This window comes from Bubalus kerabau, chromosome 4, assembly GCF_029407905.1.
Source record: "Bubalus kerabau isolate K-KA32 ecotype Philippines breed swamp buffalo chromosome 4, PCC_UOA_SB_1v2, whole genome shotgun sequence".
Lineage (NCBI taxonomy): Eukaryota > Metazoa > Chordata > Mammalia > Artiodactyla > Bovidae > Bubalus > Bubalus kerabau.
Window position 1 is genome coordinate 152118974 of NC_073627.1, and position 12353 is coordinate 152131326.

Here is a 12353-nt window from a genome sequence, read left to right on the forward strand (position 1 = left end):
CACCATGGTTAGTAGCTACCATGTTAGACAGTACAGCTCACTTCCTTCATCATAGAAACTTCCATTGAATAGTAGAGCTCAAGGAACATAAATGTTAGGATGAGATTATTGAGTATATAATCTTTTTAGTGACATGGAAATTTTTATTTTAAAATATTACATTTATAGTTCTTCTTGGTTTGACAAAGCTAGAGGTATCTGTTATAAGGTAAACAGGTATTGTCTCATGACTGTGCTAAAATCCTTATTTCAGGTTGCACTGATAGTCCCTCATGGTGGACCAGTGTTGCCTTTACCACCTACCTGGGATCTGCAAAGAGCAAGGGATGGGGAGGAGGCAGTGAGCAGTGAGCAGGGGAGGAAGGGCTGTTTCTTGCCTTCAGTTCTTTTCCAAGCTCAGGCTAATGCTCCACCCTGAGGGCATCTGCATTTAAGGCAGAACTTTCTCCCTGTCTTTCAGTGGCACTTGCATTCTTGTAGTTCTAAAACCAAGCTCATCTTTTCCTTTGGCAGTAGATTCAGTGTGGAGAGTCTCAGCTCAGTTTCCAGAGAATGACTATGTGCTCCCACATGTCTGAGGCCCCAGATTCCCTGGAGGAAGTCAAATTCATGTGTTCCAGTTTTGTCAGGCCTGAGTGCCTTTCATATTCTGGTGTGAGAGAACTGCTCCATCTAGAAACATTTTTATTAAACGCAACAGACCATTTAATGATAACTGGTCTCTAAATGGGCTCCCCTGGTAGTTCAGCTGGTAAAGAAAACACCTGTAATGCAGGAGATCCAGGTTCGATTCTGGGTTGGGAAGATATGCTGGAGGAGGGAAAGGCTACCCACTCCAGTAATCTTCGGCTTCTCTGGTGGCTCAGTTGGTAAAGAATCTGCCTGCAATGTGGGAGACCTGGGTTTGATCCCTGGGTTGGGAAGATCCCCTGGAGGAGGGCATGGCAACCCACTCCAGTATTCCTGCCTGGAAAATCCCCATGGACAGAGGAGCCCGGTGGGCTGTAGTCCATAGGGTCACAAAGAGTTGGATATGAATGAACAACAAAGCACAGCACAGTCTCTAAATAATTAAAATTTTAAATGGTTTTGTACTTATGAATGAAAATTCCTGGTTTAAAAAATAAAAATTTCATTTGATTTATATTGTTTAAAAATAAAATTTAGTTTATTAAATAAATTGTGGAGGGCAGAGAAGGATTCCCTGGCGGTCCAGTGGTTAGGCCTCCAAGCTTCCATTGCAGGGGGCATGGGTTTGATCTCTGGTCAGTGAACTAAGATCCTGCATATTGTGCAGTGTGGAAAAAAAAAACAATTAAAACTTTAAGATTCCATAAGGCAGTAGGTAAGGGATGACTGTAAAGTTCTTCTATTCAAATGAGAAAATATATGCTGAGTGTTGTCTTCCAAAGTATCCCTGTGGATGTTTGTCTACTTACTCTTTAGCAACTCCCAGAAGTGAGGGTGGGAGTGAAGGCAGACTGATGCCTGAGTCTCTCATGTCAGTAATGGCTGATGTGGAGAGCAAGAGGTCTTGGATACCCAGAAAGTGTTGGGAAGGCCTCTGTGTATTTCCACAGCGGTGGAGAGTGGACACAGACAATTTACAGATTTTAGAAAAACGGACACCAAAAAACTCCCGATTGTTGTGAGTTAGGGAAGGGAAAATTAGTAATCAGTGATTACAACAATGGTAACCAGTTCTTCAGCTGAGATAGTAACCAATTGATTGTATCAAATGTTTGACAGCCAAACATTTGGAAATTCCCTTTATTCTTGAAAAGCCTGAGAAATCTGCACTTAATGAAATTCACTTATGCTTTCCCATTGATGTACAATTTAAAACTACAACATATACTTGAAAGGGAAAATGAATTCATACTTCTGAAGAGAACAGGATTAAATCCACATAATTAAAGGCAAAAAGCAGTTTTAAATTCCAGAATGCCAAAACGACGACAACAAAATCCTCAAAACTGCAGAGATGCATGTGTGCTCTTCCAGGTAATTTAAATTGACAATCAATTAGCAGATTAGTGCTAGGTGAACATTACACATTCAAATCCCAAGCAGAGATTAATTTGCTCTCTTCCAGGGTCACAGATTGCACGTTTAGCCCCAGCCTGCTGCTCTCCTAATATATGCTAATAATTACCTGGGTCTCAATCACCTTACTTGAAACACTGAAAGCTTAACCTTTTATTATTGGATGTGCTGTGCTGTGCTTAGTTGCTCAGTTGTGTTTGACAATTTTTGACCCCATGGACTGTAGCCATCCAAGCTCCTCTGTCTGTAGAATTCTCCAGGCAAGAATACTGCAGTGGATAGCCATTCCCTTCTCCAGGGGGTCTTCCTGACCCAGGGATCGAACCTGGGTCTTCTGCATTGCAGGCAGATTCTTTACCATCTGAGCCACCAAGGAAGCCCCCTTATTACTGGATAGAAATCTCAACTAAGCAGAATATTAACAATATTTAATATTAATATTAAAGTTATCATTCTACTATAAAGCACTTTAATTTGAAAAGAATCATGTAAGTAAAACAAGTAATATTTTCCTCCTTCGGGCAGTAGATGAATTGATCAAAACTAAATTGCCTGAAATAGTGAAACAGCTAAAAATAAGTATTTCTATGATTGGTTTTCCACATATTGGTAAATTTTGCACACCGTGGGCTAGTTCTCTTTGTCTCTTGCTTCTGCTGCTACTGCTACTGCTAAGTCGCTTCAGTCGTGTCCGACTCTGTGCGACCCCATAGACAGCAGCCCACCAGGCCTCCCTGTCCCTGGGATTCTCCAGGTAAGAACACTGGAGTGGGTTGCCATTTCCTTCTCCAATGCATGAAAGGGAAAAGTGAAAGTGAAGTCGCTCAGTCGTGTCCGACCCTCAGCTACCCAATAGACCGCAGCCTTCCAGGCTCCTCCGTCCATGGGATTTTCCAGGCAAGAGTACTAGAGTGGGGTGCCATTGCCTTCTCTGCTTTGTCTCTTAATCGTAACTTTTTCTGGAATTTCTTTTTTTAATTTTTATAAAGCATGGAGCCATGTCTTTTTTTTACCATTTTTATTTTTCAGATTTTTTTCTTGCTTGTAGGGCAATCTCTTGGTGAAATTAAAAGTTTTCCCATATGCTCTAAGTGAAAAGTCCAAAGATACAGGTAGTTGGAACTAGGAAAGTCCCCAAACACTAGTTACTATATATTGTGAATCCAAGAAGATATTATAATTTTATTAAATTTTAAATACAGATGTTTGTTTTTACCTTGACACTTAAAAATTTTAGCTTCAACCAACTTCTGAATTTGAAGATTATATAAAATATGGGTCAGCCAAACATTTTGCCAGCCACTAATAATGTTACTCAAAACATAAGAGAATCAGTTTTTTTTTTTTAAATGAGAACATATACTTAAATAGGGAAAATAACCCTAAATGAATTTATACTTACGAAAATGAATTTTAAAGTTTCAAAAAGTAAGATAACTGTTATATGTTCTCAAGGATAAAGTTGATACAATTATAGGATGTGGAAGTAATAGTTATAAAAGTCAACATTTATTTAAAATTTGCTGTGTGGCAAGCACACAAATTATCTCATTTAATCCTTATAAAAATCTGGAAGGTAAGTACTATTAATACTCTCATTGTACACATGATAGAAACCAAGGTTTTAAAAGTTTAAGTAATTTACTCAAGGGCCCAGAGGTAGGACCAGACAGATTTGGTAATCTGATTCCAGAACCTTAGTCCTTTACACTGCCTTAAAGTGAAAATAAATTAATTCTCAGAACCCCAGACACTGGCACCAAAGTATTTAAAAGCAAGCACATTTAAAAGAAAACAAAAACAGTGCATAGAAGAGTAAATATGGAGCACAGTGCTATAGATTCAATTACAATGACTGATGAAAACTACGACTCCTAAACGTGTGAGCCTACAGTGGATTATAGAAGGAAATTTGAATATTTTGGGTGTCAGTATTTAATGTGGCTTTAAATGACTAACTGTATTTCTAAATAACATATGATCCTGGCTTCATCACTAACTTTGTGTATGAGTTAATGGCTTAACTTGCTAAAGTCTGTTTTTTAAAAATTAAACACACTTATCAAGATACTAAGCATTTTACTTATGTGTGTATCATACTGGCCTATACTTGAGGTGAAGTTATAAGAAATGAAAAAACTCAACTTGCCTTTTTAGGGACAATAGAGTATGGAGGCTTCTTGGAACCTCATGGGTGCAGGCTCCATCTGCTCTGCACCTGCTGTCTGGGCCTGCTCCTCTACAGAGGTTTCTCCAGAAAAGAAAAGGACAGGAGAGTTGGAGGTAAGTAAAAACACCACTTCCAAACTCCTAAGAGTTCTGAGTTTATAAATGCTTTATTCTATAAGACATTAACCTGTTTTAAAAAACATTTTATTGATGCATAATATATTTACAGTATTAACCTCATTTAAAAAGTTATTACTGCAGAGTTCTGGGACAGAAGTCCTGAAAGGACCTCGTTTCAGAAGATGCTACTAGAGCAAGAAGGATTTAAATCATTTTCCTTAGGAGGGGCTGCACAGTCTCCTGAAAGCGAGAGTTAGAGAAGATAGATATTTCACAGTTGGAACCAAACAGAAAGGAGGCATTTCACGTGCTGTAACAGATCTACTGTTTTTAAAGTCTCTTTGGTGATATCTGACACTAAGGCTACTTGTATATTACATTATAGATTGTCATTTCAGTGTCTGGGCCATGAAATGTTACTAGTGTGAAAACAAAAAAGCAGAGCCTTCGGCTCCTTCAGACAATGAAAGCACTTTGAGCGGGCTGAGTCGGATCTATCTGGAGGGAGATCTGCTACCTCAAAGGGAACCGCCAATGAGGGTTCTGCTCACGTGGCTCTTAGATTACTCCCAAAAAAGCAGTGAAGCAGTAAACCCAGCAGGCAGTGGGGTCAATCTGCCACTTTTCCAACTTCCTCAGAATTACCACCCTACTCCTTGTGAACAACCGAAACTCTGGAGAGTTATTTCCCAAGTTAAAGATACCAAAGAAATTAAGGCCGTTGATCATTTCTAAAACCCGGTAACTACACTTGGGCACACAGCGCAGAAACTGATTCCTTTCTCCGTTTGGGACTTCTGCTCACTCCTCCCCCTAGTTACATCCCGACTTCCAGGTCCTGACCACCTTTCCCTCTGCAGCCGCCTCGGCCAGGGCACTGGTCCCACCTCGGGATGACTGGCCCTGTGGGACCAGGACGGGATCTCTTTGGGGTGATCAGACCCCAGGCATTAGGCCTTCTCAGATGACTGGCTCTCAAAACGAACGCTGCCTCCCCGAGTTGACGAGATCCCAAGATTGGGTTGAGGCCTCTTCATGGTGAACCAGCTCCAGGGGATGGAACTTGGGACTCCTCAGGTGGCCGACTCCCGAGAATAAGGCCTTCTCGGGGGTGACCGGGCACAGGGGCAGGAAAGGGCCTCCTCTGGGTGACCGGTCCTTGGGGACGAAACAGGGCCTCTTCGGAATAAAGGGACCCGGGAAGAAGATGGGGCTTCCTTAGGGTGACTGACTTCCGGGATGAGGCTTCTTTCAGGGTAACCAGATCCGTAGGTCCGAACGCGGCCTCCTTGAGGTGACCGGCTCCGATAGTGGACGGGGACAGGGCTGCCTGACCGGCTTCCGGGGATAAGGCCGTCCCCGGGTGGCCAGATCCTGGAGCCGGGATGTGGTCTTCGGTGACCAGCTCTGGGAGACCAGGAAGGGGACGAGATGAAGCTACCGCCCCGACATCTCCTGGGAACTCGCGCAGGCACAGCTGCGTCCCTTGGGCCCGAGGGCTCCTTTCCCTGGGCTGGGCCTCGCGGACTCTGCCAGGGCTGGGACCGAAGTTCGAAGCCGGAGTCCGAGTCCTGCGCCGCCGGGAATCAGCCCCTCTTCTGGTTACCGGCCCCTCAGTTCGCAGCACCGCCTCTTCCGCCCCTTCCGCCGGCCCGCGTACGTCAGCTGGCGCCGCCCCGCCCCGCTGCTGCCCGCCCGCCCGCCCGCGCGAGGCCGCCTCAGCTTGGCCTGGGCCTGGAGCGGCGCACGGCGCAGGTCCCTCCCCGCCATGGCCCTGGGAGGCGGCAGCACATGGCGGCCGCAGCGGCCATGAGCGCGCCCGCGGCTCGGCCCGGCCCCCCCTAGAGCCCGCCGCCCCGGCCCCGGCCCGCGCCACGGCCCCGCCGCCCCCGGCCCCGCCGCCCCGCCGCCCCGCGCCCGCCGCCGCCGCCGCCATGGGCGTGCAGGGCTTCCAGGACTACATCGAGAAGCACTGCCCGAGCGCCGTGGTGCCGGTGGAGCTGCAGAAGCTGGCCCGGGGCAGCCTGGTGGGCGGCGGGCGGCAGCGGCCCCCGCACACGCCGCTGCGCCTGCTGGTGGACGCCGACAACTGCCTGCATCGCCTCTACGGCGGCTTCTACACCGACTGGGTGAGCGGTGGCCAGTGGAACCACATGCTCGGCTACCTGGCCGCGCTAGCCAAGGCCTGCTTCGGCGGCAACATCGAGCTCTTCGTCTTCTTCAACGGCGCGCTTGAGAAGGCGCGGCTGCACGAGTGGGTCAAGCGGCAGGGCAACGAGCGCCAGACGGCGCAGCAGATCGTCAGCCATGTCCAGAACAAGGGCACCCCGCCGCCCAAGGTCTGGTTCCTGCCGCCCGTCTGCATGGCGCACTGCATCCGCCTGGCGCTCATCCGCTTCCACGTCAAGGTGCGGCCAGCCGGGCGGGCAGGCGAACTGGGGTCCGCGTGGGCCGGGGGCGGGGTTGGAGACTGGGGCCGGGCGTAGGTCTGCGTGAATTTAAGGGGTCGCTTGAATTTAAGGGAGGGTGGGTCGGGGTTAGACTAGAGTTTGGGGGGCCAGGGTTTGGGGTCTGGGGCCAGGGTCCAGGCCTGGGTCGGAGTCTGGAATTCGGTTGGGGTCTGGGTCTGGGGTCTGGGCAGGCCAGGGTCTGAAGTTGGAGCTGGGTCGGGTTTGGGGGTCTGGGCGCGGGGGACCGCAGGCGCCTCTCTCCTCCAGGTCTGACCTGCTGCAAAATGGACGCGCCGCCTGGAGTCCGGCCGGCTGCCGAGTGCCCGGGGTCTGGGAACCTCGGCTACACCAGGCCGGCCGAGAACCGTAGGACCAGCGGATAGCTGCAAGCTTGGAAGGTGCAGTGCCACTCGCGGAGATCCCGAGTATTCCTCCACACTTTAAAGCAGGCATATTACTAACCTGAACTTTTACGAGACGCTGGTTTTCGATTTTGGAAGGCTTGAACAGCAACAGGTTTTTTGTGGGAGCAAGTGAACTAGATGGCGACAGGAAGGGGTCTCCAGCCACTGCCTACTGCTGTCACCCCGGTTCGACCTGGGCAAGGTCTGTGGAGTTGGTTTTCTCTTGAAAATGCAAGGCTAGGTCCAGGTTCCCAGTAAGGTAACAGTTTTTAGAGAAATTGTTGGGTTTTTGTGTGTTGGGCTTCAAAGAATCATACTTTGACATGATGGAATATTGTCGGTGCTACGATTTAGTCTGCGTGAAAAAGTCTTTGGTTCTGTGTGTCTGATGTGAAAGGAGTAGTCCAGGATCAGGCAAAGTCAGTGAATCAGAGTTTCCAGGATTTATTTCTCTCAGCACAGTAAGAACTCCACCACTTTGGGCTGTGCACTCAGGTAATCAGAGCTTTGGCTGTCCAGCATTCTGCTCTCCTTTTGGCAGAGGGATCCTCCCTGAACTCAGGCCAAGGAGTGCTTCAGGACCTAGCAGCTAGGGCAGAGATAACATGCAAACTAGTGACCCTTGACTTGAGTGTTGACTGCTTCGTTTTTCATCGTTCTTCGTTTACAATTCTTAGGGGGGGCTGTTTTATTTTTCTGAGTTTGGCCACTCTGCCTTCCAGTGTGCTTGTTATTGCTTTATTTCTGCTTGAACTGTGCTTGATCCCAAAGTTTGTGAAATTCGAACTTCCTGACTGCTCTTGCCTGTGCTGAGATGGTGGTGGTTAAGCCTAAAGTGATAGCGGAAGTCCCACCCCGATCCTAATGCAATTGGTGACAGGGTTTCTAAGTCTGCGGGTCGAGGCTGCTGGAAAAGCTGCTATTGGTCTGTGAATATGGCAGAGACCTAGCCTGCGTCCCTGGGGAGGATCGGGTGAGAGCAAGGGACTGCTGCTGGCATTTTCTGCCCTGGAGCCTGGGCTCTCTGAGAAGTAAGACAGTGTAATTCCCCGGTGTGATCCACCTCCAGAAGATGCTTTGAGTGTTAACACTTTTGTCTTGTGCAAAGATGGAAACTACTTACTACTGAAAAGACGATGAGCTTTTTAGTCAAATGGCTTTCAAAGGAACATCATAAATTTTACTTAGGATAAGATTCAGTGTTTGTACATGGTCTCTTATCTTTTGAAAGAACTGCTATCTACTTTTTTAGTTGTAAAGTTTCTTGATATTTATCTTTGCGTCCCTATAAATGTCTCACCTGCTAGGTGCTTAGATTTTTGACCAATGTGTGAGTAAGAAACTAGAATTAAGATCATTACTTCCATTTAGGTTTCTGGACTCAAGATATAATTGAGTGTATAACCACTTTGCTTTAGATAAACTTTGAATTCCTGATATAGAATCACAATATAATGTTAATTTTACAGTTTAATATAGTAGTGACTCAATTAATTCCCTGGTGTACACTTACCAGGCAGGCTCACCTTTTTGGAAAATGCCTAAGAAATTTAGCTGCTAAAAATTTCTCAGCAGCCAAATGAGAGGTCAGGAAGTTTTGGTATAGTGATCCGAAAAGGAAAAAAAAAAGCTTTCTGTTTCCTCATTGAAGAATCAACTACTCTCCCTTGTAGACTGCCCTCTCCTTTTCAGATGTAATTCTGATAAACTTAGTTACCTGTTTCTAAAGTCAGCTTGAGAAAAGGGTGCAGAGGAAAGTCTGCCATAGGCAAGCGCACCATTAATAGCAAGAAGTGACACTTTACAAGGGAGAAGATAGAAAAGGCTATAAAAAGCACACGTAATTCTGGGGCATCTTTAGAAACAAATAAAACAACCCTATGTACTTCAGTAGCCCCTGAGGGGTAGTATGGTTTACTCCATGAGGATGGTTTGGGGGAAAATGTATGTTCAGCATTCTCTAAGGAAGTGAAACAGCATATACTGTGTTTTAGAAAAATGCCTATTAAAATGGTTAAGTGAATTAAAACCATGATGGCATATCACTACATACTTGTTAGAATGGCTAAAATAAGTAATTCCGGCAATGCCAGAATGCTGGCAAGAATGCTGAGCAACTGGAATCGTCCCACATGGCTGGTGGGAATGCAAGATGGTATGCCACCCTGAAAGATAGCTCCCTTAGTTTCTTATAAGATGGGTTTACCATATGATCCAGCAGTTGTACTCCTGGGTGTTTTCCTAATGAAACTATTATTCACAGAAAAACTATACTTGATTGTTTGTAGTAGTTTTGTTCATAATAGCTCAAACTGGAAGCAACCAAATATCCTTTAAGAGGTAAATAGTTAAGCGATGGTACCGTGCAGTACTACTTAGCAGTAAAAAGGGAAAAACTACTGAAACAAGGAAGCCAGGCTCAAAAGGTATGATTCTATTTGTATGACATTCTCTTGCAGATAAGGCTGTAAATGGGGACCAGATGACAGGTTACACGAAGGTGTGAATATAAAGGGACAACAAGGGGGAGCTTTTTGAGGTGATGGAACTGTTCTGTAGCCTGATGGTTGTGGTGGTAGCATGTTTTAAAATTGTAGAACTATACATCAAAAGTAAATAAAAGTTAATTTTGTTGTATAATTTTTTTTTAATAAAAAAAGGTTAAGTAAAAATTGGCAAAGCAATTTACACAAGCATCTTACCATATATAATGTTGGGCATATGAAGCATTTTTCTTATAAAAATCTACCATTGTATTGACCTTCTCCAGGGTTCTGTAAACTGGCAGAAAGGCTTAATTTCCTGTCAACTTTGCTTTGAGAAATCTTTTTTGGCTTAGAGGAGTATGTCTTCACTAGAGTAATAATTGTATTTCTTTAACCATTAGAAGTTGGCCCACACATCAGCTAATTTTGTTCAGGTCATTAAACTGCCTGGCCTGAATTTGGCTTCTGTTCGTTACGAGGAGCATTTCCTCTTGTGTGCCTTGAGTCATCATAACCTTTGAAACTTAGTGAGGACTGATGTTTACTTAAAAATCTTGGTGGCATTAAGTTCCTGGAACTTTCCTAAATGTTTCTTCCTCAAGACTTGTGGTGGTGTTGGTGTGCAGGTTTATCATGAAGTCCTTGTGTATTCACTGAGATCTCTCGTAAAGCCAAGCTGGTGTTTTAAGTCACTGGAAGAATGTGAGATTAGACTGTGGCCTGAGATCTTGTGGTGATGCTCTTTCTTTGTGTCCTTGATGGGGGTAGAGGGACTACTCTGTAGGGCTCCAGTTCCGTGCTAGGTTCTCTCTCATGGTGCTGTCTCTTTTAGCCCTCAGTGTTTTGCTGCTAATTTTATATGGCAAGAAATGGGGTTGCTGACTGAGCAGTGTCTGGGGAAAGGTAACCAGTAACCTCTTTAAGAGGGAAGTGGTGTGCTGAAGTCAAAGTTCAGTTTCATTGTGTAAGAATGCTATAGGGGTGTGCCTACCTGCAGTTCACTCTCAGGTCAGATCTGATAGCAAAAATGCTTTTGCTAGATAGCACAGTTTCTATCCAGGAGACACTGAAAACTAGCAATATACTTTTACTCTTAAAGATCACTAAGCTCAACATTCAGAAAACTAAGATCATGGCATCCGGTCCCATCACTTCATGGGAAAATAGATGGGGAAACAGTGGAAACAGTGTCAGACTTTATTTTTCTGGGCTCCAAAATCACTGCAGATGGTGACTGCAGCCATGAAATTAAAAGACGCTTTTTCCTTGGAAGGAAAGTTATGACCAACCTAGATAGCATATTCAAAAGCAGAGACATTACTTTGCCAACAAAGGTCCGTCTAGTCAAGGCTATGGTTTTTCCTGTGGTCATGTATGGATGTGAGAGTTGGACTGTGAAGAAAGCTGAGCGCTGAAGAATTGAAGCTTTTGACCTGTGATGTTGGAGAAGACTCTTGAGAGACCCTTGGACTGCAAGGAGATCCAGCCAGTCCATTCTGAAGGAGATCAGCCCTGGGATTTCTTTGGAAGGAATGATGCTGAAGCTGAAACTCTAGTACTTTGGCCACCTCATGCGAAGAGTTGACTCATTGGAAAAGACTCTGATGCTGGGAGGGATTGGGGGCAGGAGGAGAAGGGGACGACAGAGGATGAGATGGCTGGATGGCATCACTGACTCAATGGATGTGAGTCTGAGTGAACTCTGGGAGTTGATGATGGACAGGGAGGCCTGGTGTGCTGCGATTCATGGGGTCGCAAAAAGTTGGACATGACTGAGTGACTGAAATGAACTGAACTGAATTGATCAGGGAATACTTAGAACTCTAAGTTGACCACATTATAAGTCAAACCAACCATCCATTTAAAATACTCATTTAAAATTACCTATTTTCTTCAAGTGTGCCAGTTTGGTGACTGGTTTATTTCATTTAGCCTAATGTCTTCAAGGTTCATCCATATTATAACACTGGGTCAGAAGTTCCTTCCTTTTTTCTGTCTCTGTTGTGTGGATGAACCACATTTACTTTATGGATTCTTGGGTTACTTTCCCCTTGGGCTATTGTGAAATAGCCAAGTGAATAGCACTGATGAATAGTGCTCCTGTGAACACGGTTGTGCAAAAATCTTTTGGGAGTCCCTGTTTTCAGTCCTTTGGGATATGGACCCAGGAGTGGGATTGCTGGGTCATTTGGTATTTCTATGTCTCAAGGAATCACCATACTGTTTTCCACAGCAGCTCCCTATGTATATTCTATATATCATATATTATCATAGTAATTTTAGTTTTAACGTTAATGTGATCGCTACATTATTCAGCAATTTTGCTTTCTTTATAAGTATATAAACAATCTTTTCCTGTCTATACTTACAGTTCTGATTCTTTTTAATGCCACGGTGTTCCATAATTTATCCATCTCCTACAAATGGTATGATACATATGCTTGGTGGGTCCAAGAGTGTGCACATTTTAAAAGCCTTACAAAACTATGGAGGTAACTTTGCCAGACCTTGAGATTTTTCAAGGAAGTCAGAAGTCCAGATTCTTATTTGAAATCATCCCATTTAAAAAAACACCTTTGAGCCAAGCAAAATGGACTCCAGGCTAGATTCAGCTCTTACGACACCGATTTGTGACTTTAAGCACTGATATTTATCAACAATTACCACCCATTTCTAAA

At 44.9% G+C, this 12353-nt stretch overlaps 1 protein-coding gene across 4 annotated transcripts in view; it reads left to right on the plus strand.

Annotated features, from left to right (window-relative positions):
- Window positions 1-6047: 6047 nt before the first annotated feature.
- Window positions 6048-12353, plus strand: part of FAM120A (family with sequence similarity 120 member A) — a 117179-nt gene continuing 110873 nt past the window's right edge. For 2 of the 4 annotated variants that reach the window (XM_055579086.1, XM_055579087.1), the window contains exon 1: window positions 6048-6743. In XM_055579086.1, coding sequence (XP_055435061.1) covers window positions 6270-6743 — 474 coding nt within the window. In that variant the 5' untranslated portion in view covers window positions 6048-6269. The remainder of the gene's footprint in view (window positions 6744-12353) is intronic. The other 2 variants (XM_055579083.1, XM_055579084.1) reach the window with 1 other exon arrangement.